The sequence below is a fragment of the Phalacrocorax aristotelis genome, chromosome Z (genome assembly GCF_949628215.1).
Source record: "Phalacrocorax aristotelis chromosome Z, bGulAri2.1, whole genome shotgun sequence".
Lineage (NCBI taxonomy): Eukaryota > Metazoa > Chordata > Aves > Suliformes > Phalacrocoracidae > Phalacrocorax > Phalacrocorax aristotelis.
The window spans coordinates 66,162,017-66,187,305 of NC_134311.1; the positions used below are offsets into that span (position 1 = coordinate 66,162,017).

Consider the following 25,289-nt stretch of genomic DNA (forward strand, 5'->3'; position numbering starts at 1 on the left):
TAGTGTAAACTAGACAAACATTGTTCACAGTTACTAAACTTTGTCAGCCTTTAGCATGTTTAAATGTAGCAAAGGAATGAAGGAGCTTAAAAACTGCAAAATATTTCACCTTCTGAAAGCTATCTCGCATCCTCAATCACACTCAGACAGGCATCAACCACTCCACAGTTTCCAAAACAGCCAAACACGGGAAAGAGGACAATATTTCTGATGAGTCGTTTCTTTCCTTCTCAATAACTCCTTCCCCTCCCTTCTCCAAATGCCTCTTCCAGTAGATACAAACATCAGAAACATATTTATTAAATCAGCTGTACTTTCCAAAAGGTTGTCTTGATATTTTGATTATTACAGAGCATGCAAGTTACAAAACCACAGGAATATCACTGCTTCGCTGTAGCTGCATTGAATTCAAACGCACAAAGGGAGCCTATTAGCTACCAGTGCTGATGGTCTGCACAGTAAGAAACCAAACCTCTGTTTTGGGTAATCAGGACACAAAGGATTTGCTTTTGGGACCAAGAATGAGAGCTACAGGTAACAAGGAGATAAATGGCACCATTCCCTGTGAAAGTAGAATGCTGCTAGCATTTGCACTAAGACTTGGAAAAACCATGCAAATTAATATTTCCATCTCTTTAAGGAGGAAAAACATCGTAGGTGGTACAATTAAAAAGGCAAAAGCCCCTTCACTGCAAACAATTAAACATTTTTTTTTTCTCTTTTTAATGGAGGCTATTTATCAACAACTTGAAGGTGCCTATAAATTGCAAAGGGCAAAACTGTTTTCCAGCTCTGTACTCAGATCTCTCCAATGATAAGTGGCATTGAGAGCTGGATGGTTTAACTGTTACCTAAGGGAACAGTAGAAAGAAGAGAGGGCAAGATGATTTCTTCACTTTTAGAAGCTGCTTAACTTTGAAATGCTCTGAAATTCCTGTACTTTGCGAAGTGCTTTGGGTAACCTCCTATTAGTCAGAAGCACACTCTTTCTCTCAAAATAATGATTTAACTGAGATAATTCCAGCAAGCAAACACAACTGCTATTTTAACAAGAAAACTCATTTTTATATATAAACAAGTGTGACTCAGTCCTACACAGTAGTTTTACTACTAAGAACTTCCTGTCCCTTCCCTGCACTTGAAACAGGCTGTCCAACATTTCCAAGCTAAAACATGCCTTGCTGCTCTCCCTCAGCACTGCCCAGACATGAAACAAGCCCTTTTCAGAGAGATATATGCCTTGTCATCCTGCACCAGTGATTTTAACGGTGGCTTCTGCTAAGAAATCTCACTGCATGATTGGGTCCTAAGTAGCGTCCACATAGAGAGAGCAACTAATACACAACGTGTATATCTGTACATCAGCTTGCTCACAGGTTGAGAAAGATGTACACGAAGACGTTGTTTCTAGTCCCTTGGTTTAAGTAGCTGAGGCATTCATACATCAAAAACAGTGAATGGGACTGTATTTAAGAAGATACTTGACTTGCCAAGCTTACCACAGGCATTCAACATTCATGAGGTTGGCTTAAAATGTACTTAAGAATGAGCTTTCTTATTTCTTCTGGGGCCTTGGCCTTTAGGATTCATATTTGTAGAATTCTGTAGACAACAAGAAAGGCTATAAACTTTCATTAAAAGCAAGAGAAGGCATACTGCACCTCTTTAAAAATTAACGTTTCCAGGCATTTCATAGAACCATGTGAAAGATCAAATCTCTAGCAAGGTGCTAAATAGACAGGGAGGTATACTGGCAGTAAAACAGACAGAATGAACCTTGCCATATGTAATCACCTCTTTTCAGCCCCGCCCCCGACCCTCTGAAGATAACATTATCAAGAAATAAGCAGGACTAAACAGAAGAGAGAGACTATACCCCCAATCAGGCATTTTTTTTAATATTACTGAGCTTCACAATATTCAAGTGGACAGTGTCCATTTTAAAAATCAACCCCTTTTTTACAGTCAATTGGCCGTAGCTCATACAGTAGGAGCTCATACTCATCATCTCTCAAAAAGACACCAGGCTTCCCTCGACTAGCTTGAACGTAAAGGGTAACATTGCTTTTGTGTACGCTCTTCCCTCCTGCCTCATTTGCAAATTTTTAATTAAATATAAATAGCATTAACTTCCTCTGTGTGATTAATTTAGCAGGTTGAAAAGTTCACTTGAATATACAGTACTCATTTAAGTAGCCCATGGTGTGGAGTAATTATACCTGAGCTATCACAGCAAAAATGGAATACAAATTGATTAATGCTGTACAAAGGAAAAACATTATTCCTCAATACTGAACAGCTCTGCCTTCAAAGTCTCTGTAAACCAGTCCTTATACTCTGGCACTGCCTTCTGTCCTACCCATCCCCCCAAAACCAAGAAAATAACAATTAAAAGATAAAATAACCCAGCACCCGGATTGGGAGCCCAGCCAAGACAAAGCAGCAGACTGTTCGATGGGAGCTCACCTTTTGGCACACATGCAGCCAGGGTTAACTTTAAAGGAAGAAAGAAGCTGTGATGTCCAAGAGAAGGAGGCGGGCTGGAGGACAGGGGGGCAAGCTGTGCCAAGGAGAGCGGGTGAAGGTCAGGAGATCACTACTAGCAAGAATTGCCTGCTGCAGCCCCTCGCAGCTACCACCCCTTCCCACTTACCCTACAGGCAGAAACTCCCAGCTAAGCCCCACACCCACATCCTACCTGCCAATCTCCCTCTCTAGGTATGCACTCCATCCATTCATTGTCTCTGGTAGCTCAAATATTCCCATCTGCAGTGCTAAAAAATCAGTAACGTGAAAAATGTCCACTATCTGTCCCACCACGCACTCTCACAGCAAAAGAGAATGATCACCCTCAGCACAATTTGGAAACTCTGCTCACGTTTGATTTTCCAGGAACAAGCCCTCTGACAGAAAAGGGAATAAACAAGAAAATGTGTACAGGGATCATCTGCAAGTTTAAGGGCAAAACTGTGCTGAGTGAGAGCAACAGCCCTGTGTACCCAAAAGTCAACAACCAGATTCCAAGTATTCTGGAATATGAACTCAGTATTTTGTTGGTTAACAAAGTTTACAAACCTGAGTTGATGCCAGAGACAAAGGGAACATTCTCATTTTGCAATAAACCTCAGGGAGAGGAAAAGCTCTTCGAAGGGCTCACCCTCTAGCTGAAGAAAACCAGCCTTCCAGCTTAGAAGCTGTATTTGCAAAGTTTTATAAGGGCCAAAGGGGAAACTATTCTATCAGAAGCTTAGTCTGGCCACCGCAGTTATCACCTTAACCCATCAAAAAAGCAGTACCAGGATCTTTACTGACCACACACCAAACAGGACTTTGAGCGTTTGCTCTGACACAGGACAGTGTCAGCAGCAGGGCACCAATGCCATGCCAATGCAGCCATGGGACCTGTCCAGACCCACAGCAAAACCTGTTACACCCACCCCTAACCTGGAAATAAAGATGGATTTTGTGTATTTCACAAAAGCATTTTTCAGTCTGAAGCTTCTTCTAACACACATTTATTTTGGGCAGTGTTTAAACAAAAATCAACCAAACAAAAAAAAAACATAACAAAAAAGTGATTGCATCTAGGGATTTCCCATGACTTAAGACAGTCTTCTCATTGCTTTATTACAAGATTAAATGTCAGAGTGTCACATTCTACCACTGACCAATGTAATTAAGGAGTAACAGGCTAGATAGCAGTTTTAAAGGAGAAAAAAAAAGAACCAGGAAGAGGTGGTTGGGGTAAACCACAAACTGAGTGTGAGTCAGTGACAAAATGCCATTGTCTCACAGGCACCAGAAATTCTGTAGCGCATTAATGGGAGCAGCACATATGAGAGGGGTGATAGTTGCCCCACTCCTGGGTGCTACTAAATACCACCTTCCCTTTGGGCTCTTCCTTTCCAATGTTGTTGTCAAACCAAAGAGTCCACAGAAGAGGGCAATGAAGATCCGAAGTTCAGAAAACCTGACCAGGGGAGAAAGGTTTAGAGAGTGCCATTTGGCCTACAGAAGAGACGTTTGGGGGAGCAGGAGGCAAGAGGCAAGCACAAAGCCTTTCAAGCCTGGAGAGGCTGTTACAGAGGAAGCAGTGATCAGCAGCTCGCCGCGGCTGACGTGCTATCACAAGCACAGAAGGTTTCTTTTAGTAACTTTCCAGCTAGGTAATCAAGAAACGCAACAACCCTGCAGTACTGGGGAGCCTCCGCAGACCCTGTGGAGCTCACCCAGAGACGCTCTGGTGCTCTGCAGTCCTGTCCACATGAGGGGTGCCAGCTTTCCTATCCACACTGCAAACTCTTCAGGGACATGGACATGTGTCCATTCAGTGCCTACCACACTATCAGCAGCAGCAGCGTCATGTCCATCGTAAACCTTACCTGAGATTATTATCCTGCACAATCAGTACTTGGCATCAGTAAATAATAATTTCATAAAATTCTGTTTCAAGGCATTTTAATATCTTCATGAACATCATAAAAACACTGGCTTCTCAATAAAAGAAAACTGACAGCAGTTAGCCTAATAGCAAAAAACAGTTCAGTAACAGACTCTTTTGGTGTGATGAAAAAACTGGCTCCATTCATATTGATATATAATTAGACAGGAGGACTGAAATTTTTATTTCCAGTCAATTCGTATTGTCATATGAATACAAAATCAAAAGTTATTTATGTGAATACACTTGAAAGGTATTTGAAGTCATTATTGGAATGTATTTGAAATTACTTTTGTTTAGCTCTTTTCAACTCATTAAAATCATGCTCCAGTCAAAAAAATTTATTTTTATTTAAAATATGTTTAACCAGTCCACATTTTGAGTTATATAGTCCCAGTACTTCTAAGAGATAAAACTATTAGTCCGGTACTACCCAAAACTTTTAACTGGCTTGGTTTCTTGAAAACTCTGGTTTTACACCAAAATTACTACTTTATTTCATCCAGTCAGGGGCAAGCTTATAATGAAAAGCTTATATACTTTATTGCACAGAAGAGACTAATTATCTTCACTCTGAATTAAATATTCAAGGATTCCTTCACTGTCATGCCTCATCAGGCTATATTCAAAAATCCCTTAAAACCTCAGACTTCAGAAAAAATATTTTCCTGCAGCTATTTTAGCAAGGCACAGAGAGGCAATTAATATTGGGGAGTGTCAGATTTCAGCAGGCATATGGCCAACAGAAAACATATTAAAAGCACAAGGAATCAGCACGCAGCTCAGCCACATGTGACTGTGTTTGTTTCATTCGGCACAGTAAATTATCCTGCCATTTCTGAATGCCGCCTGCCAGTTCTCCAGGGAAGATATCGTCATATTTGTTTAGCACAGTTGACTGAATTGCAAACTATGGCTACGGCACTTTATTAGTAATAAATTATTGTCACCTGAAGCAAGAGTCTTTGCTCCTGTTTATCACAGCTGACAGTGCATTCCAGGGAAATTCTGCACATACCATTGAAGAGCAAGCACTAAGATGAGATGGCTGAATTAAGGTCCTCGGCCTATCGTAGTCAGTGGAGTCTTTACAGAAGGTGAATAATTCAGCTATCTAGTGCAGATATTTAATATTACATCACGTGAGTACTCTTCAGCTACTTTAATAAACTCAAAGATATCGCCCAGACAGACCAGCCACCGTTAGGTCACGTTTCTCATCCGCCGCTACAGCTAAACCCTGCCCACCCCTGTCTGACCACGATTTGTCTTTGACTGCAATGCCCTGGCTTTAGAGCTCTCGGATCCCTTGCCCCTGGATACACAAGCCTTTGGGTCACATGAAGAATGCGGGACACCTTGCAGGTGACTGAGAGCAGATCCCAATGCCCCCCTTTGCCCAGGGCTCCAGCTGTCCCAAGGCTGCCCCTAGTTCCAGGCCTGCAACAAGGCTGGCAGCATCTGGTACCTGGGGCTGTTGAAAGGCAGCTTCATGCCTGGCCAAAACCAACCTGACTGTGGGTTGCTGCCAAAAGGAGCTGACTAGCCCTTCCTGATGACAAGGCAGACCCCTGCCATGGGTTGCTTCCCTCTCCTGCTACCAGACACCTGTGGGACAAGCTGCATCAGGCCCGTGAAAACCCTACTCCCAACCAGGGATGCAGCTTGGGCACCCTACACCACAGTGCAAGCTGCAGGCCCCACAGCAGAGAAAGGACAGCCTCCCCAGTTAATCAGTCTTACACAGAATATATTTGCCTTCAAATGTGTTTCACATCTAAATCTATCTTTAAGTAGCTTGTGAATTGATACGTGCTTCACAAAGCTGCATCAACTCTTCAATTGCGGCGATTCTGAAGATTTACCTTCACACTCAGGAACTGCAGCTCTTGTGGGACATAACAGGCTTCTGATACTCCAGGACATTGCCAGGGTAGTCAAGCTGTCAACTGACAGTCAAGAGAATAAAATCCCAAGAAGCAAAGGGAATGCCAGCTGGGAAACTCTCATTTTTTGCCCTGATGTGGTTTCTATCTACCATTAGCCTCAGAGGTGTTACTGCAGCTCACTGGTGGCGTACCTCAAGGGTCAGAACTGCAAATCTGCTTCTGTGCACACGTGCATTTATGAATTTGTGTGTACAAAATCTGGTATGCAGACACCACATTTTCCTTTGTTAAAACATGCTGCAGTATACAGAATACCTGCAGGGAAAAATCACACACTTACCTGCTCTGAAAATAATCAAATACGCTTGATGACTAATTTCCTGCTATGAAATGTAACAGTCTCATTCCTTCAGGACAAAATGCTTATTGATAATAAGAGACCAAGCAAGTTACTCTTTTGGAAAGGAACATGTTAATATGTCTACACACTTATTTCTCCCAATAGTTTTCCACCTCTCAGAGTATTTTGAGGGTTTTTTTATTGGCTTACTTACAGACACGTTTCAGTGTGTATTTAAAAAAAAAATCAAATATATTTTCCTGTCTACAAAACACTCAGGAACATGCCAGAGAGTAATTAGGAATGACAAGCATATAATGACATGTGAGCTCCAAGTATTCAGTTTTTAGTCTGGAAAATAAAACACTTAACAATGGATATGGAATGCTTTTGCTGCAGCTCTTTTATGCATAGCTGGCATAAGTAATTTGAAAAATAACAAAACATGTGCCAATCTACTTTTCAGGCAGAGTTCAGACAACAGAAATGCGAACAGAGGAAAGAAGATCAGACTCACTACACCAAGTGTTACATTAACTCTGCAGAGGAAGAACAAGTATATCAGAGGGCCTGCAGCTAAGTCTCCACAGAGACTGGTTTGCACTTGGGGCCTGCCAGATTCCCATTTTTGCTTAAAAAGCGAGCTTTTAGCCATTCTGAGATTGGTGAAGAGGTGCTCGTGGCCTGCAGATAGGACATCACATGGCAGAGACCAGAGTTCAAAATTAAGATTATCTAAGAGGATACCTGCTGGTGGTGTTTTGTTAAATTTTTCTGCATTTATGTAAGTAACTCTTAAATAAATTTGACACCACAATCTGAATTTTCTGAAAGTATGCTGCATTTTGAGCAAATGCGTACATTTCTAGTATGGTATAGAAAACTTCAGAATGAGCAGATCTGCTGGTGAGCGAAAGGACGTGCCTGTTGACACCTTGACTAGAAACTCTCCCTGTAGTCTTATCAGAAACAGAGTTCCTCAGGCTCAGCTTGCTGATGAACAATAAAAGAAAGTTTTATGATGGAAAAAAGTTGTTCTTTTTATCATGCAACTTGGCAGCGATAGGTTCGTGAATACATATCTGTCCAAAATAATCTTGGCATTGTATTTCAATTACTTAGCAAAAGTAGCTGTGAAGGATATTATTGTCCTGTGCTTCACAAGACAGGCTTGCTGCCAACTGGGTCGTACAATAACCAACAAAACAGAGACCATAAAGGATGCTAGATTCCTCCCAGCAGCACTTACAATTGAAGCAGTTACATATATTTAGTCATGATAATGCTGGATTTTCACTTCTTTATTAACCAACTGCTCAAGAGGGTCTGATCAGCAGATAACTTTAATGGCCTGACTTCATACTCAGCCATGAATCTTTAATTCATGTAAACCTTTCAGCTCATGTGTTGTGGTTTAACCCAACAGGCAGTTAAGCCCCACACAGCGGCTCGCTCACTCCCCTGCGCTGGGATGGGGGAGAGAATCGGAAGAGTGAAAGGGACAAAGCTCATGGATTGAGATAAAGACAGTTTAACAGGTAAAGCAAAACTGCGCACACAAGCAAAGCAAAACAAGGAATTCACTCGCTCCTTTCCATGGGCAGGCAGGTGTTCAGACATCTCCAGGACAGCCCAGCTCCATCACGCATAACCATTACTTGGGAAGACAAACACTATCGCCCAAACATTCCCCCCTTCCTTCTTCTTCCTGCAGCCTTATGTACTGAGCATGACGTCCTATGGTATGCAATGTTCCTTTGGTCAGTTGGGGTCAGCTGTGCCAGCTGTGTCCCCTCCCAGCTCCTTGTGCACCCAGCAGAGCACGGGGAGCTTGAAAAGTCCTTGACTAGTGTAAGCACTACTTAGCAACAACTAAAACATCTCCGCGTTATCAATATTGTTTTTAGCACAAATGCAAAACATAGCCCTATACTATCATACTATGAAGAAAATTAACTCTATCCCAGCTGAAACCAGGACATCATAATACTACCATAGAGAATGGCTTAAAGAAAACGAATAGTCTGGTTTTAGGTTCCCTAGAGTCTTACATTGGATGTATCACCCGTGAAATACAAGCAGCACCTCACTTAATACTAATTCCAAGACTGCCTAACAACTAAGAGCACAGTACGTTCAAGCAACATCCAAACACTAAACCAAGTATTCCCCTGTTCCAAGGAGGGGGAGAACAGCTGTAGCGGTCCTGTGGAAACCAGTGCCACAAGCGCAGGCTCTGAAGGCTTACGTCTGGGGGAGGTCTTTCTGAGCTCACTGCAGAGCCTCTCTTGCAGTCACAGCCAGGGATATGGCCCTGTTCCTAGCCACAAGCTGTATATTGCTTCCAGGAGCTACTGCTTGGGAAATGTAGACCAAATCTTTCACTCTGATCCTACAATCTATCCTACAATCCCTTTTTCACAGCTACATTAAAATCCCAAATAAAAGATGCTGTATGCATTCCCAGAGCTAACAGGATAGGTGAGACACCTACCTGCTCGCTTGTCATTCAAACTGCAGGATAGTCCATAGAGTATTAATAAACCCCTACAACAACTAGACTGCTAATTGACTTTGCATAATTTTGGAAAACTAATCCCCCCAGTGGTGACTGGTCTCATTCAGCATCAGCATCTGGCAACAAGTGATTCCACTGAGTAATCTTGGCAAAACTTGGAGAGATTGTTTTGAATTTCCTTCACAACTTCTCAGTGCCCAACTGTATTAATAATAGCTGAAGATGAAACACTACTGTTGTCAGTCTTCTTGATCCCATGATAATTATTTCTAGTGATCCATGTAGCACTTCTTTACCATTTCAACATTTGCTTAAATTTACTACAATTACATGACTGTGTTCTACACAGTGACTTAATGGTAATACGGGTAAGAAGAGCAGCCAGCATTTATTGTCCATGGATATGCCTTTGAGACAAACAATGGCCAGAATACTAACCCTACATAAAATACATTCAAAGTTTGTGATGCTGTCTGCAGAAAGTTCCTTACCTATGGCCCTGTAAATGTCCCATGTCACTCCTCAGAATGGAGTTACCAGGACAGTTTTGAAAGCATCATTCCTCACCCACCAGACAAACATGAGTCTGCGAAGAAAAACGAGGAAATATGAATGGTTCTGTTTTGTCATTCAAAAGAGTAAAACCAAACAACATAATAAATGGCATTAGTCATTTTCTGTACTAACTGAAGTGCTCTGCTAAGACAAAGACAAAGGAATGAATGGTAAGAGAAGTAGGGGTCAAAAGTCAAAGGCCCAAAGCCAGAGCTGTTGATCAGCAACTATTTGTAATGTAGAACATCCAAAAATGTCCACACTGTTCACTTAGAAGTACATACCCTTTATCCTTGATCTACAGTGTTAGGATTATTGCCTACCCTTCATGTCTCAGACTCTTAATACATCCCAGAAAACTTATGCTAGGTAAAGAATCAATGGTAGCCCATTGTGCTTTTGATGCTGTTTTGTTGTCGCTTTTCAAATGCCTGAATTCCTCCATTTTTGTTTGCATGATTACAGCACCTACAAATGATTGCCTGCCAGCTGTGCTACGAACTACACCAACAGAACAAAACGCAGATTAACATCCATTTTACCCCAGAAGATGCCTTATTTCTGTCCAGTAATTGCCATAATGAACACGGTTGTTCATTCAGGCTTCCCGCCATTCTCTATCAGCAAGTTTCCACGAGTGGCAAACGTCCACCAGCTTCTGCAGCTCTACTCTTTAGGGGCACATAAACACATGGGCTTTATCATCTGCTGCTTCTCCTGCAGTGGTATCAGAAGAAACCAATCACTGAGTTTACATACATTAGCACAAACTCAGGGAGGCTCCCATTTCTGCTCAGCAGAGGCCCAGGGAGAGCGGACGGGGCGGAACGCGGGATGGCGCACAGGCAGCTGTGCTCACAGGCTGCTGAATGCGCAATTGAAGCCCCGGCTGCCGTCTCCTCCAGCCGAGCACAGCTCAGCACTTTCCCCGAGCTGGCTTCAATCTGTGTTGCCTGGAAGTGCTCCACAAGCCACAGCTTGTGAACAACTGTGCTGCTCTGACTGAGAATTTTAATAACATTTTTTAAGAGCACCTATCTGTATTGTTAAGGTAGGCAGTAATCAGAGCATCCGGAAAATGCCAATCTACAAGGATATGAAGCAATACCACAAACACAGGGGTTTGCCCATGCCCACCAGAGCCACCCTGCCAAAGCACAATGAAGTGGCAAGAGACAAAGATTGCTCATTTGTCCTGTAAAAGAAGCTTCTGTCAGTCCTTCCACACTTTTGCTCTTAAGCCGTGCAATTCAGAAAATCTTACCCAAAACTGAAAGCCAACTTTCAGTCACAAGAGCTGGAATAAAGCAAAGGAAATAACTTTGCTCAGTCTGTTAAATATAACGATAACATGAGGCTCAACACAGATCGCATACAAAAAGGAAACACACCGTTCAATAATCTGGATGCATTTTCTTCTTTATGGATTGTTCTGTTAAAGATGTGCTGAAATTTGACTATAGGTCCAGTAAGCTGTGGATCACCATTCTGGTATTTGGCTTTGTCAATTATTTAAGATGACCCCTTAAAAACACTCAGGAGAAAAGAAGAAAGCTTCCTACAGAAGCCTCTGCAAGTTATCTGCTGCCTTCTCCCTCACGGCCAGTACTGACATTGACACAGCAGAGCTTAAAAATATTCCTCCCTCCCCCCTCCATCTGCCACTGCACCCTCTGTGGGAGGCCGGGTCATGGTAACTTTTCCCCAGAAAAGGAGTCAGTAACTCTAACGAGTGTGACCCTAGTAGGTTACAGAGGCTTTCAACCTAGAAAGCATATAAAAAATTACAACATAATGACTGTTTATACATACTGTAATATAAACATAAGAAATTTCTAAAATTATTTGTACCCTGCTAGAAAGTGTTTAAGGGTTCAAAACTAAATAATTCTAAAAAATTATTTGACTAAGTCTATTCAGCTCACTCTCTCAGCTGAGTGAAGGTTTTGGCACATGGCTGCTGGGGCAGAGGAGCCTGGCTACCTCCAATGGAGCAAACGAAAACCCCCAAGAACAGACAGCTGTGTGACCTACTGATCCAGAAGCCACAGCTGAGGTCGCTGCGCTGTAGTACTGTTCAATCCGAACAGGAGTGAATGTATTTCTTGTGACAATTTTCGAAATATCTGGCCAGTACAGGTGTCCGAGGCGCAGAGGGTGGGAGGGACAATTCTTCGTTTGCCCAGGAGCGAAGCACATTGCTGCTTCATACAAACAGGGTTACCAAGCCACAGACTCTTGTCAGAGCAGGTTCCTTGGCAGGAACCTTTTAAAATCAGTTTAAAAAATCCAGACAAATAACTAACTAGTGAGAGGTACCTCTTCTGTTTCAGCCCTAACAACAAATGGTGCCAGTCGTTTTTATTGACATCTTACTTTTTTTTTTTCACACTTCAGCATCAGTAAATAAAACAAACACTGCAATACAATAAACAGTATGTGTACCAACTGCTCACATATAAAATGAGTTGGTGACAGACATCAGTTTTTTGATGCAAAAACACCATCTTTCCATTCCCTGTGTTTTGTTACGAGCTGCTACACTGACAGGCTCCTGCAAAATACTGCAACCAGTACGCCATTTGGAAAGCAAAGCAACGCAAGCCACTGGCAAAACAAGTCCTACACTACCAAAACATTTTTACTCTTACCACGCAGATCTACCCATAAAGTGGCATAATCATTATTATAACAATTTAAAAAAAAAAAAAACAGTATGAAAACATACTTCTGGGTGCAATTCAAGTTACATTTAAAATTTTAAATCATCTTGAGGGTCTGTTTTTTCTGTGTTTTAGTCCAGCCATCTCAAACATTCTTAAACAAATTGTTACACTTAAACATGTCCTTTTGATTACTGGTCACATAACATCCTGTTTTCACCTTAAGATAGTGCAACCAAGTAGTTCAGAGTCTGTAAATTCTGTCTTGCCAGTACCAGCCAACAATTCCTCAGGCTTTCACATCCTGGTCTTTCTACTCACACATATTCCATTTTGTTTCAGAAACGATCCACAATCTATATGCAATCCCTGGCTTTTTACCCCTCACACCATAAAACCTCCTCTCCCTTTCTGCATGATTTAGCAAACTGAAACACCTGTAGAACATGTTCGCCCACTGTGGAAAACTTCTTCCATCTTTACTCTGAGATGTCCTGCGGTTAACCAGGCTCTTGGATTCCTTAGGCTTGAAATAACATTCAAACGATAGGCAAAAATTCTTAAAAAAATTAATTATAACTGAAATTCATACCTCAGCATACAAAACAGGAGTATGACTACAGAAGCTTCTCTATGAAGATTTCCATTATATTGTTCAACATCAACGTGACCAATTAGACAGGAGGAGTCTCTCTTCCTAAATCCTACGTTCTTTTTTTGACAGACATTCCCACTGCATCCCTAAAGATCCCTTGGGCTCTTACAGAGAAAGCCCTCTACCTGCAGTAGTAGAACCAGAAAGGAAAAGGGACCTGCAATGATTTTCACAATACTTTTGTTTACTTTAATAAAACATTAACTTTTTTATAATTGGAAAAAAGCAATAGAACAGTCTACAACAAATGCATGGGTGCAACAGTAAACAGCATTACTTTTTCCATCATGGCATTAAGAGCATTCATCTGTGCCACAAGCAAGATCAAAGATACATAGGCACAATGTATTGCTTATTTCTCTTGTACGTCAGATACTGGTTCTACACAGTTATACACAATAAGCCTGAAAAAGCAATGATGTATAAAGCATCTTCATGCAAGTATTCTTGTTCTCCTCCTTTCCTTGATGGAAATTAGGCAGGCCCCTCACACCACTTAAACAGATGAATGCCATCCTTCCTTAATGTCACCACTGGCATTGCTGTGGCCAGCCGAAAACCTTAAGAATGATCAAGCGGTATCCACTGTAGTTAACACACTTGTGTGTGCCTTGTGGTGGATAAATTACATGCAAGTGAAAAGAGTGTGTCTGGACCCAGTCCAATCAAAGAAATTTGTTCTCTCAAAGCTAGCTATTATTCAAAGGAAATTAGCTATTCAAGCAAAATGCTCAACTAAGAACCTGCAGTAATGAGGCACAGAGTGCTTTACAACAGTGACTGCTTTTTCTGAAACAGTTTCTGAATTGGTATGGCCACGCTTATTAAATGCACCTTAGTGCTGGAAGATGGCAGAGCTCATCATACAATTCCACAAAAATAGCCTGACTCACAGGGAGGCCGAGGGGCTATTTCTCCCCGTCCCAGGCTGCAGTCCCTCCATGCCGTACACGCTGTCCTGCACCAGGAGAACTGGCTGGCATACAGGAGGCCAGCAGTGACCGTATCACATAACAAGTGTCTCTCCTGTGCAGCGTTTGTTACCCCTACCCAGGATGATCAGACCCAGAGACTCACTGCCACTCTCCAAAGGTCAGAAATCACAGCCGAAAAGCTGAAAGTGCTCACTCTGATCCTATTGCAGTAATGTTGCGGTCACAAGTAAGAACAGCTCATCCACATGTACTGGACCAGCAGGTTGGCACTGTTTGGAACAAGCACAAGCCAAGTCCAAAAAGTTTTAGCTGCATGTGTTTCACTTACATGTGTGGACGAGTGAAAAACTGCAAACAGATTCGGATGCAGAGCAGGATTTCCCACTGCACACTGCAAATCATTCCTTCTAGTGGCCCAACTCACTGTGGAAAGCATGGCCCTAGTATGTGCCCTACAAAAGACAGGACTCACCCTGGAAGGCCGAAGCCCCAGTATAAGCACAGCTCACTGGGCTTGGTCTGGACATACTGTGAAGTACAGATGGGCTCATGGAGTCCTGACTGCGCTGTATTCTGCCCTGTTTACTTAACATCTGACTTAGTCCTTCGAGCTGCTCTGTGGCTGAGTTCAAACTGTCAAAGCCATTACAAAAGTGGTGGTTTTCTTGGGGGTTTCTTTCTAAGTTAAAGTTCCATAGCATTCCCCAGACACACCTTACTAGGCTCAGCCATAAAAAGTAATCAAATCCAAAGATACAGAAGCTCACTGCTTCTAATTGCTTTTCTCCTCTCAATCCTCATCCCAGACCCTCCTTAGTCTAGGCAGAACAGATAAAGCTTGGTCCCAAGTGTAACCACAATCAGTCCTCTTCAACCTATGTGAAGGAAGGGACAAGAACCACTACCTCTGAATCCTGCTTTCTTTTCACTCTTTTTAGAGCATCACATAAAGCCACTAGCAATCTCATTAACAGTCAAAACACCAAACAGTTCAAGCTTTTTTGATTAAAACTGTATACAAGGCATCACTCAAAACAATTATAAAGCTGGTTCATAACATGGTTTTTGAGCAAGCACAATTTAATAAGCACTTGGTACCAAATATCAAACAATATTTGCAGCAATGCGGTAAAGGAGAGCCCACTGCACCAATCCATTCTCAAGGTAACACTGACATAAATTCCTCTCTGTGTGTCTGGAAAAGGCAGGCAAAAAAAGAAAACCACCATGAAATATAGCAGAAATCAGGCTGCTAGCTGAACATTTGAGAGCAGCTGGGAATAAGGCACGCGGTTTGTGAAGTGAAGCAAAAACTGACAAGCATGCTCATTTAACCAAGATAGCTGAAATAAAATTTGTTGGTTCATTCAGTCTGTTTTTCCTGGCTTACAGACTCTCTTTCATGGTCAGACTATCACTACCCAGTCCCCAAACTCCAACAGGTACAGGAGGAGTTGTTTGGCTCTACCAATAACGTTGCAGAGACGAACATACAGACTAAAACCCAAAGCTGCTGTAGGCACACTGACATCTGTTCACAGAACTAACACAGGTATGGTTCTACCTGCAGGGTACTGTCATTGCATCCTAGACATCTACTGGCATATGGAGCTAGCCCACTGGGATTCAAATGAACCCAGCATTTTATAGGTGCAGCAGACTTTCAAGGCTTTTGGATGTCCCTACCTGGAAAAGAGCAGGCAAAAATAATTCTATTCTCCCAAAATTCTAGGCTGGCCAGACCTGAACCAGCACCACTGCTAAAGCTGGAGTACTGAGTGATTATACCAGGCTGCCCAGGACTGCAATGCCGCGACAGCCTGGAGCGCAAGCCAACAACCAGTGAGCACGGTGCTGGAACAGCTGCTGATAATGGGTCAGGATTTTATTTTCCTCCTACTGAAGGACCAAGTTTTACCATTCTTATTTTCTCCGGAGGCGGTAAAACTTCAACCTCAATTTAAGCACTTGAATGATACAACATGACGGTTGTTATTAAGAACCTAATGCTTTTTAAGTACCCCTCAGAGTTGTTGTGTGTTAGCTGCTGAAAAATCCATACTGCACAAAATTTCTCTGTAGAGCATCTGAAATATTTATGTTTGGACTGACTACTTATAAACTGAGTTTGAACACTGTAATGGATTTATGATAGTATTTAAACAACTTTTGAAGCTCTAAACATTCATTTTCTCCACCCATATTATTGCCCAGTGTTTAAATGGCACCCAAATGCAACTGATTATTCATATTTATGTCTTCATAGATCATCTTTATTCTAGGATTTTGAGCAGTAAGCTTATTAAGTGATCAGAGACAGAAATCTTCTGCCTTAGTCAGTGTAAAGGTGGTGAGGCATCTTCTCTTTGCACATTCTGAGTTCAGTTTCCCACATTATGCACCCACCCCAGTTATTCACCTATGCTTGATGCACAGGCCTAGCAGGTCTAGCGCTGTGCTACCCTAACACTGCACGTCTCTCTAAATGGCCACAGTAAAGGAGAGATGGGAAAGCATAACTCCTTCCATACCAGAAGAATGGGTTCTATGTTTACTCTTTTAACGCAGAGAGGTTAAAATCTTCTGCTAAATTTACGAGAGCTCCATATCCTTCCACCAGCATTCTCAGTGCAGAATTCATTGTCTCCACCACATCTCCAACCTCCTCCATACAGCCCTGTATGACCTTCCCCCGTACGACCACAACCCCACACAGCGGATCCCTTCCACAAACTGTAACTGATAATTCAGACACATAACAGGCTATGTTGCAGACCGTGTCACTACACATAGGAGTACCTTAATAACTCAAAGTTATAAAGATAAGCATGATTTAGAAGATACGGATGTCTGCATCACAGCCCATGGATTTTTTGGAAAGTCAAAAGACTAACATAAATGTGATTAGCGTGATAATTACGAATAGCATGGCAGACGGAGTTCTAAAACTCATAAATGCTTGATTACTGCTGTAATCCTTGAGCTACTGACTACATGGATAACAAATAAAGTGGGACAACCTTGCACCTGAAAGGTACTCTGAAGGAAGCGTGTGTGCACCCACATATTTCATACAGTATCTCATGCACTAGTGACCATTACTGCTTGAAGCAGAAGACCGGACAAGGGCGTTTACCAGCAGTTATTCCTTCAGTAAAAATAACTGTAATTGTCTGTTACATCCCCACAACATTGTACTTCTGAAATGCTCAGCAAACAGTAAGGAACATGACCTTGTTTAGCTAAGACATTAAGTCTCACCCTATTGCAAACCACCCTGCTTCCAGGAAGTGTTTTTGAAGACCATATTAACTGATTAATAAAAAATATAAAGTTTCTGGTGATGGCTTTCCTTTCAATCGAATACCTGCTTTCAAAATGTAAATAAAATATCATGCTTAAATGTATTTTCAGTTCATAATCTGCAGTAAATGCAATATGGACAACATCCATCTCTGTCAGGAAACAGCCTTTATAATTTACTGGGAAAAATTGTTTCTCATACATTGAGAGACAGCTCTTTGGTAAGAAGGTGCTTGTTCTATCTCTCACAAATTAAAATGATGCGTAAATAAACATCCACCTCACTCAAAGAACTTAAATTGGGATTCATATACAATAAAGAAAGATATCCCTTGCAATAAACAATTTGAGCACAAAGTGTTCCTTCAAGTCCTGACATTAATCTGTTCCTGCCAAGCTAGTATCTCATTGCGTCAGCCTTCTGCCTTCACTACAACCGTAGTGGCAGCCCCACCGCCTCCCTGCCTGCTCTCCTCACACTGCCCTCTTCCCAGAATTACCATCCCAGCTCTGCTGGGCCAAAGATTCATCTTTCCATCAGATCAATATCTGGTGAAAAAATAAGGAAGATCGTTTTAGTTAAAGGGAACCTGACTCTCTAGTGAACCCATTGTTTAGGGACTCCCATATGGACGCCCGTATGGATTGAGGGTACTCATTACTGCACTGCTGGTATCCTTGCTTTTCCTTTCCCCACCAGCTTTATCCCCTCTTCTTGTTACTCCTACCATTTTTATCTATTTGCAATGGTTTGAAAATATTTTGACACCTACCTTAATATTTCAAGAGCTTCAGCTGGACTGAATGCAAGTGCTGTTTTACTGATAACATTTTTTTTTCAAATCAGAAAAAAAAAATCAAAGCATCTCTGCCTACATTGCTTTCTTACTGACAAATATTTACAGATTCTATTTTGTCCATGGAAATCTGGTATTTCAAATAAGATACACAGTGTTATATTTATTCAGCTCAATGCTCCCATTAGTAGCACAAGATAAATACTAGCTTTGATAAAAAAACAATTTCTGCAGCACAAGGAAGCTTCATTTGATAGGAGCAAGGCCTAACTCTAGTTTATATACACATTAACAGAAATGTACACATAGTCAAGGGTAAGTTATACCCTAAAAGGGCCAATATATATGATGTCTCCTCAGCCTCCAGATCACAGAAAAGAACAGTACCAACCCAGAAACAGGAGAATTGCCATCGGAGATTTATTTGAGCTATTTGAGCTACTGGAAATGGGCCCAAGAGGTCACATACAGTAGCACATACTACTTTAGTCAGTAAAAACGTGCAGAAATGAGCTTTGTACATCTCCCCAACACACGCAGCGTGGCACAGACACTGGGAGCAGTGCTGCCACGCTGCACGGTGTGACAGAAAGTTAACCCCTCTGTAGAGCCCCCAAGTTTATATATTTGCATGGCGCTGCACTGTGCTGTGCAGATACGTCAACACCGGGAGACAATGAAACAGCTCAAAGTAATGAAAACAATGCTTGACCACACTCAAAGAATTTGCCTCCAAAATACCTGAGGGGTGTCTATGACTTCTCTATACATTACAGTAAGTTTCAGCAGTTACTTTCATGCATTTAATAGAAGTACCACCGACATTTAGAGGCAATTTCAGAAACTACTCTTCAAAAGCATTGCAAGCTATCTTGTTTGTCCATCCTTTACAGTTACTAAAACATGCTAACGTCCTGAATTAACACAGCCGGTAGCAATTCTAGCAACGTGAGACTGAGATGTGATGGAGATGAAAGACACCACATTCCTATTTAAACATTTCAAGCTGCCTGAATAACTTTCCGTAATACTTACATGCATCACCCAGAGCCACAAAACATCTCAGCTGCAATCTACTCTAATTTCAATATTTAAAATAGAACCTTTTAAATACATGCTGGTATTTAAATAAATCTTACCAAGTCTTCTTGTATCGATTCTATTCCCAACTACATTTTCATCACATATATGAGCAACGAAGTCTATATTATAGCTAAGAGTCTCTCAGATTTAAGTTAAGCACCTCTTTACCTGGTAAATAACTTCAGTTTTTCCCATCAGTAAACACTTGTTGGAAGCATTTACAAAATGGGATTCAAGTAAAGCAGTGGGCCACAGTTTTTTAATTGCTCGGTTCTTACTTCTGATTTAACCACCAACAGAAATATGACCAGCTGCGGGCCTTTTGTAGTTGGTACACAAAGAGGAAAGTAAAGCTGTGATTAAATACACTAAGTTAATAATACATTGATTTCTTAATGAGATATAAGCTGCTGAAAAGATGAGTAACCAATGCACATCCACACACTTGATCTCCAGAATTAGCCCCATGAGAGTTTGCAACAAATATCACTGAAGATGCCGCTGTGAGAAAACACTAGTTATTCCTCTGCAGTAACACCCTGTTTTGTATACTTCTGCTCAGAGTGTTTGTGGTATTTGTTTTTAAAAATATTCTCTTCAGCTTTTCTCCCGTGCAATACTTACAGCAGACCGCACACTAACAAATACAATCCATTATTAACGGCGTGAAAAGTTAAAGAAAAAAAAAGGGGGGGAGACAGACGACACTGTATAAACAGGAATAAAGCCCCACAGAAGAGACACTCGGACGAGGTCCATTGCAGCAGGGAAGAGCGAGACGCTGGCAGCTCATCCACCGCTCTCGCTCCGCGTTTTAAACCCAAGTCCACGCAGAAAAGGAGTTTTTTCGGAAGAACAGCACTTCTCCAGACCGCCGAGGCCGTGCCCCGCTCCCCGCCGCGCCGCCCCCGGCATCACCCACCACCCGCGGGGTCACGCAACTTTCCGCCCCCAGGCCTGCACCCCGCCAGCCGCGGGTCCGTTGCCACTGCCCGTGCCGGCGCCCACGCCGGCGGGACACGCCGGGCGCCCCCCGCTCCCGGAGGGGCTCCGACACCGCGCGGGGCCGCGGGGGCTGTTCACGACCACCCGCCCCCGCCACGCCCGGGCGGGAGGCGAAGCCCGGGAGGAGCCGGACCCCGGCCCGCTGGCAGGGGCTGGGGGCGAGGAATCCGCCCCGCGACCGCCCCACGCGGGACGCGGTCGGTTGGGAGAGGCGCAGAGCCGCCGCCCGGTACTCACCGACTCGCTCAAGAAACTTCCCCCGGGTCTCGGCGGGCGGCGGCGGCGGCGGGCGCGGCCCCCCCCGGCGGGCGCCGGCACCATGGGAGCGCCTCAGCGAGCGCCCGCCGCGGCGGCACCGGCACTGCCGGGCATCGCACTCCCTCCGCCCGGGGCCGGCCCCGACTTGTGAAGCGACAACGACCCAAAACAGCGAGCGAGGGCGGCCGGGCTCGGGGCTGATCCCGCACCCCTCCCGCGGGGCGGGGCGGGGCGGAGTGGGGCGGGGCGGCCAGGAGGGGAGGGGGATGGCGGGGACCCCAATACTCCCTCCCCTCGCCACCAGCAGCACTCACTTGGCTGGCCGCCCACCCACAGCTTGCTCCGCGCCTGCCCGCCTGGGCGCGGGGCGCTCAGCGGCCGCCGCCGCCTCTTCTTCCTCCTTCTCCTCCTTCTCCTCCTCCTCCTCTCCGCATGGCCGCCGCGCCCCGCTCGGCAGCTGGCTGCCCGCCCGCCGCGGGAGGAGGGGGTCAGGGCGTGGGACCGGCGGCGCGCCGGGGAAACATGGCCGGCGGCGCGGGGGCGGCCCGGCCCGGCCCGGCCCGGCCCGGCTCGCGCGTCCCCGGGAGCGCGGCTCCCCGCCCGGCCGCCCCGCAGCCCCGGCCGGCGCCTGTCACTTTCACTGCGCCGCGGGGCTCCGTCTAGGGGAAGGCGGCGGCCACTGCAGCGCGTCCCCCGGCCGTGGCTCGTGGGGTGATGGGCCCTCCCGGGACGCCCGGGGGCTGCGCCGGGAGGGTGTCCCGCTCCCCCGGGGCGGCCGCGGCTGGGGTCCCGGCCCCGGCCCGCGGCGGTGAGGGCAGGGCTGACGCCCTCGTTTATTCCCAAGGAGGCGGCCGGTGAGCCCCGTCTCAGGGAGGAAGGGGGTGTCCGCCTGCGGCCGGCAGGTAGGAACGACGTGGTTTCGAACGGCCGAAGGCGCAGCGGGGCGCACCGTCCCCGGCCAGGTGTGTCTGTCAGGGCAGGGCACACGCGGGGCTGAGCAGCCTGAGCATAGACACCAGCTGCAGCAAGAGGGAGAACGACTGCTGCGTCTTTTCTTACAATAATACAGATTTCTCTTTTGAGAGACACCTTAGGAAAGAAAACTGTCAAAATGAGCACAGCGCCATTGGTTTGTTTTATTTAGGCATCGTTTGCATTGACAAAGTACCAGAGAGGGACCCACATGTGCAAAGCTGACTTCAGCAGTGACATTCTGATCTCTAAGACCCTTGCCATGCACCCCCCGCCCCTGCCTAGGAGATGCTGGCTCAGCATCTGGCTTCATCGTACAACAGAGGTGGGACCAAAGCCGCGCAAGTCAGTGTTGTGAGAGTTTCACAATCATTTGGTAAGCCATAATGCAGAGTCCTTTCTGAAATTAACCCAGAACAGAAGAAAATTGTAGCTCACCCGAGTTCCCTGCTGCTGTTTGATGAACACGTCAGGGAAACTATGATGTGGTCGCCATCACAGAAACATGGTGGGATGACTCGCACAACTGGAGCGCTGAAATGGATGGCTACAAGCACTTTAGAAGGGACAGGCAAGGAAGGAGAGGTGGAGGGGTAGCCTTGTATGTTAGAGGGTGTTTTGACTGTCTAGAACTGAACGACAGCAATGATAAGGTTGAGTGCTTATGGGTGAGGATCAGGGGGAAGGCCAATAAGGCAGACATCCTGGTGGAAGTCTGTTATAGACCACCCAACCAGGATGAGGAGACAGATGAAGTACTCTACAAGCAGTTGGCTGAAGTCTCACAATCTCTAGCTCTTATTCTCATGGGAGACTTCAACTTACCAGACATCTGCTGGAAATACAACACAGCAGAGAGAAAGCAGTCTCGGAGGTTCCTGGAGTGTGTGGGAGATAACTTCCTGACGCAGGTGGTAAGCGAGCCAACCAGGGGAGGTGCCCCGCTGGACCTGCTGTTTATGAACAGAGAAGGCCTGATGGGTGATGTGGTGGTTGGAGGCTGTCTTGGGCTCAGCGAGCATGACATGATAGAGTTTTTGATTCTTGGAGAAGTAAGGAAGGGTGTCAGCAAAACCCCTGCCCTGGACTTCAGAAGGACAGACTCTGGACTGTTAAGGCGTCTGGTTAACAGAGTCCCTTGGGAGGCAGCCCTGAAGGGCAAAGGAGTCCAGGAAGGCTGATGTTTGTAAAGAAGGAAGTCTCAAAGGCACAGGAGCAGGCTATCCCCTTGTGCCGTAAGTTGAGCAGGCGGGGGAGAAGACCGGCTTGGCTGAATAGTGAGCTTTGGCTGGACCTCAAGAAAAAAAGGAGAGCTTACCGCCTTTGGAAGAAGGGGCAGGTGACTCAGGAGGACTACAAGGATGTTGTGAGGTTATGCAGGGAAAAGATTAGGAAGGCGAAGGCCCAGCTGGAACTTAAACTGGCTGCCACCGTTAAAGATAACAAAAAATGTTTTTATAAATACACCAGTGACACAGGGAGGGCCAGGGAGAATCTCCCTCCTTTGTTGGATGCAGAAGATAACCTTGCCACGAAAGACGAGGAGAAGGCTGAGGTACTTATTGCTTTCTTTGCCTCAGTCTTTAGTAGTCAGACTGGTCATCCTCGGGGTTGTCAGGCCCCTGTGCTGGGAGATGGAGCTAGTATGCAGAATGAAGTCCCAGTTGTTGAAGACGTGGCAGTCACCGACCTGCTGCTTCACTTGGATGTTCACAAGTCCATGGGGCCGGATGGGATCCACCCGAGGATACTGAGGGAGCTGGCAGAGGAGCTCGCCAAGCCACCCTCCATCATTTATCAGCAGTCCTGGTCAACCGGGAAGGTCCCAGACGACTGGAAACTAGCGAATGTGACGCCCCTCTACAAGGAGGGTCGGAAGGAGGATCTGGGGAACTACAGGCCTGTCACCTGACCTCGGTGCTGGGAAAGGTCATGGAGCAGATGGTCTTGAATGCCATTACGCAGCACGTGCGGGACAACCAGGGGATCGGGCTCAGCCAGCATGGGTTTATGAAAGGGAGGTCCTGCCTCACTAACCTGGTCTCCTTCTATGATAAGGTGACCTGCTTAGTGGATGAGAGGAAGGCTGTGGATGTTGTCTACTTGGACTTCAGTAAGGCCTTTGACACTGTCTCTCACAGCATTCTCCTGGAGAAGCTGGCTGCTCATGGCTTGGACAAGTGCACTCTGCGCTGGGTTAAAAACTGGCTGGACGGCCAAGCCCAGAGTGGTGGTGAATGGAGTCAAATCCAGTTGTTGGCTGGTCACGAGTGGTGTTCCCCAGGGCTCAGTGTTGGGGCTGGTCCTGTTCAATATCTTTGTTGATGGTCTGGATGAGGGGATTGAGTGCACCCTCAGCAAGTTTGCAGATGACACCAAGCTGGGTGGAAGTGTTGATCTGCTGTGGGGCAGGAAGGCCCTACAGAGGGACCTGGACAGGCTGGATCGTTGGGCCAGAGCCAACGGTATGAGATTCAACAAGGCTAAATGTCGAGTCCTGCGCTTGGGTCACAACAACCCCATGCAATGCTACAGGCCTGGGGAGGAGTGGCTGGAGAGCTGCCTGGAGGAAAAGGACCTGGGGGTGTTGGCTGGCAGCTGGCTGAACACGAGCCAGCAGTGTGCTCAGGCGGCCAAGAAGGCCAACAGCATCCTGGCTTGTATCCGGAACAGTGTGGCCAGCAGGAGCAGGGAGGTGATAGTGCCCCTGTACTCGGCACCGGTGAGGCCGCACCACAAATGCTGTGTTCAGTTTTGGGCCCCTCACTACAAGAAGGACATTGAGGTGCTGGAGCGTGTCCAGAGGAGGGCAACAAAGTTGGTGAAGGATCTAGAGAACAAGTCCTATAAGGAGCGGCTGAGGGAGCTGGTGTTGTTTAGCCTGGAGAAGAGGCGGCTGAGGGGAGACCTTATCGCTCTCTACAACTACCTGAAAGGAGGCTGTAGCGAGGTGGGGGTCGGTCTCTTCTCCCTAGTAACAAGCGATAGGACGAGAGGAAATGGCCTCAAGCTGCGCCAGGGGAAGTTTAGGTTGGATATTAGGAAAAACTTCTTCACTGAAAGGGTTGTCAAACATTGAAACAGGCTGCCCAGGGAGGTGGTGGAGTCTCCAGCCCTGGAGGTATTTAAAAGAAGAGTAGATGTGGTGCTTGAGGATATGGTTTAGTGGTGGACTTGGCAGTGATAGGTTAGTGGTTGGACTCAATGATCTTGAGGGTCTTTTCCAACCTTAACTATTCTATGATTCTATTTTCCCGGTTTATCTATGTGGTATTTTAGATGTTCAACTCTCACTGCTACTTGGCCAATACAAAATAGTTTTTAATAATCTCAGATCTTATTTTGTTACAGGAAAGTTGTATTAAACAAATGCACCCAATCCCCTCATCCAGACCATCAACAAAGATATTGAACAGGACCATCCCCAACACTGAGCCCTGGGAAACACCACTCGTGACCAGCCAAGAACTGGATTTGACTCCATTCACCACCACTCTGGGCTCGGCCGTCCAGCCAGTTTTTAACCCAGCGCAGAGTGCACTTGTCCAAGCCATGAGCAGCCAGCTTCTCCGGGAGAATGCTGTGGGAGACAGTGTCAAAGGCCTTACTGAAGTCCAAGTAGACAACATCCACAGCCTTCCTCTCATCCACTAAGCAGGTCACCTTATCATAGAAGGAGACCAGGTTAGTGAGGCAGGACCTCCCTTTCATAAACCCGTGCTGGCTGAGCCCGATCCCCTGGTTGTCCCGCACGTGCTCTGTAAATCCTTTACTGCTCCCTCATTATATGTATGAATAAGCATAGATAATAATAAATCAGTAGATTTATATATTCTGGACTTACACCTCCCCACATTTTCTGCATACTAGATAAT

The 25,289-nt window shown here is 45.2% G+C and overlaps 2 protein-coding genes across 3 annotated transcripts in view; one reads left to right on the forward strand and one right to left on the reverse strand.

Moving 5' to 3' along the window:
• Positions 1–20,679, reverse strand: part of GHR (growth hormone receptor) — a 131,209-nt gene extending 110,530 nt beyond the window's left edge. For both annotated transcript variants that reach the window (XM_075079531.1, XM_075079530.1), the window contains exon 1: positions 20,422–20,679. The gene's annotated coding sequence lies outside the window, so the exon portion shown is untranslated. The remainder of the gene's footprint in view (positions 1–20,421) is intronic.
• On the forward strand, positions 20,425–24,881 carry LOC142050635 (uncharacterized). The gene is made up of 2 exons (XM_075079532.1): positions 20,425–21,404; positions 21,587–24,881. The coding sequence occupies exon 2, from the start codon at positions 23,489–23,491 to the stop codon at positions 24,491–24,493; it is 1,005 nt and encodes a 334-aa protein (XP_074935633.1). The 5' UTR covers positions 20,425–21,404; positions 21,587–23,488; the 3' UTR covers positions 24,494–24,881.
• Positions 24,882–25,289: the final 408 nt, after the last annotated feature.

Bases quoted from the DNA above. Each gene is read 5' to 3' on its own strand.
- LOC142050635 (XM_075079532.1), top strand. From the start codon at position 23,489: ATGAGAGGAAGGCTGTGGATGTTGTCTACTTGGACTTCAGTAAGGCCT.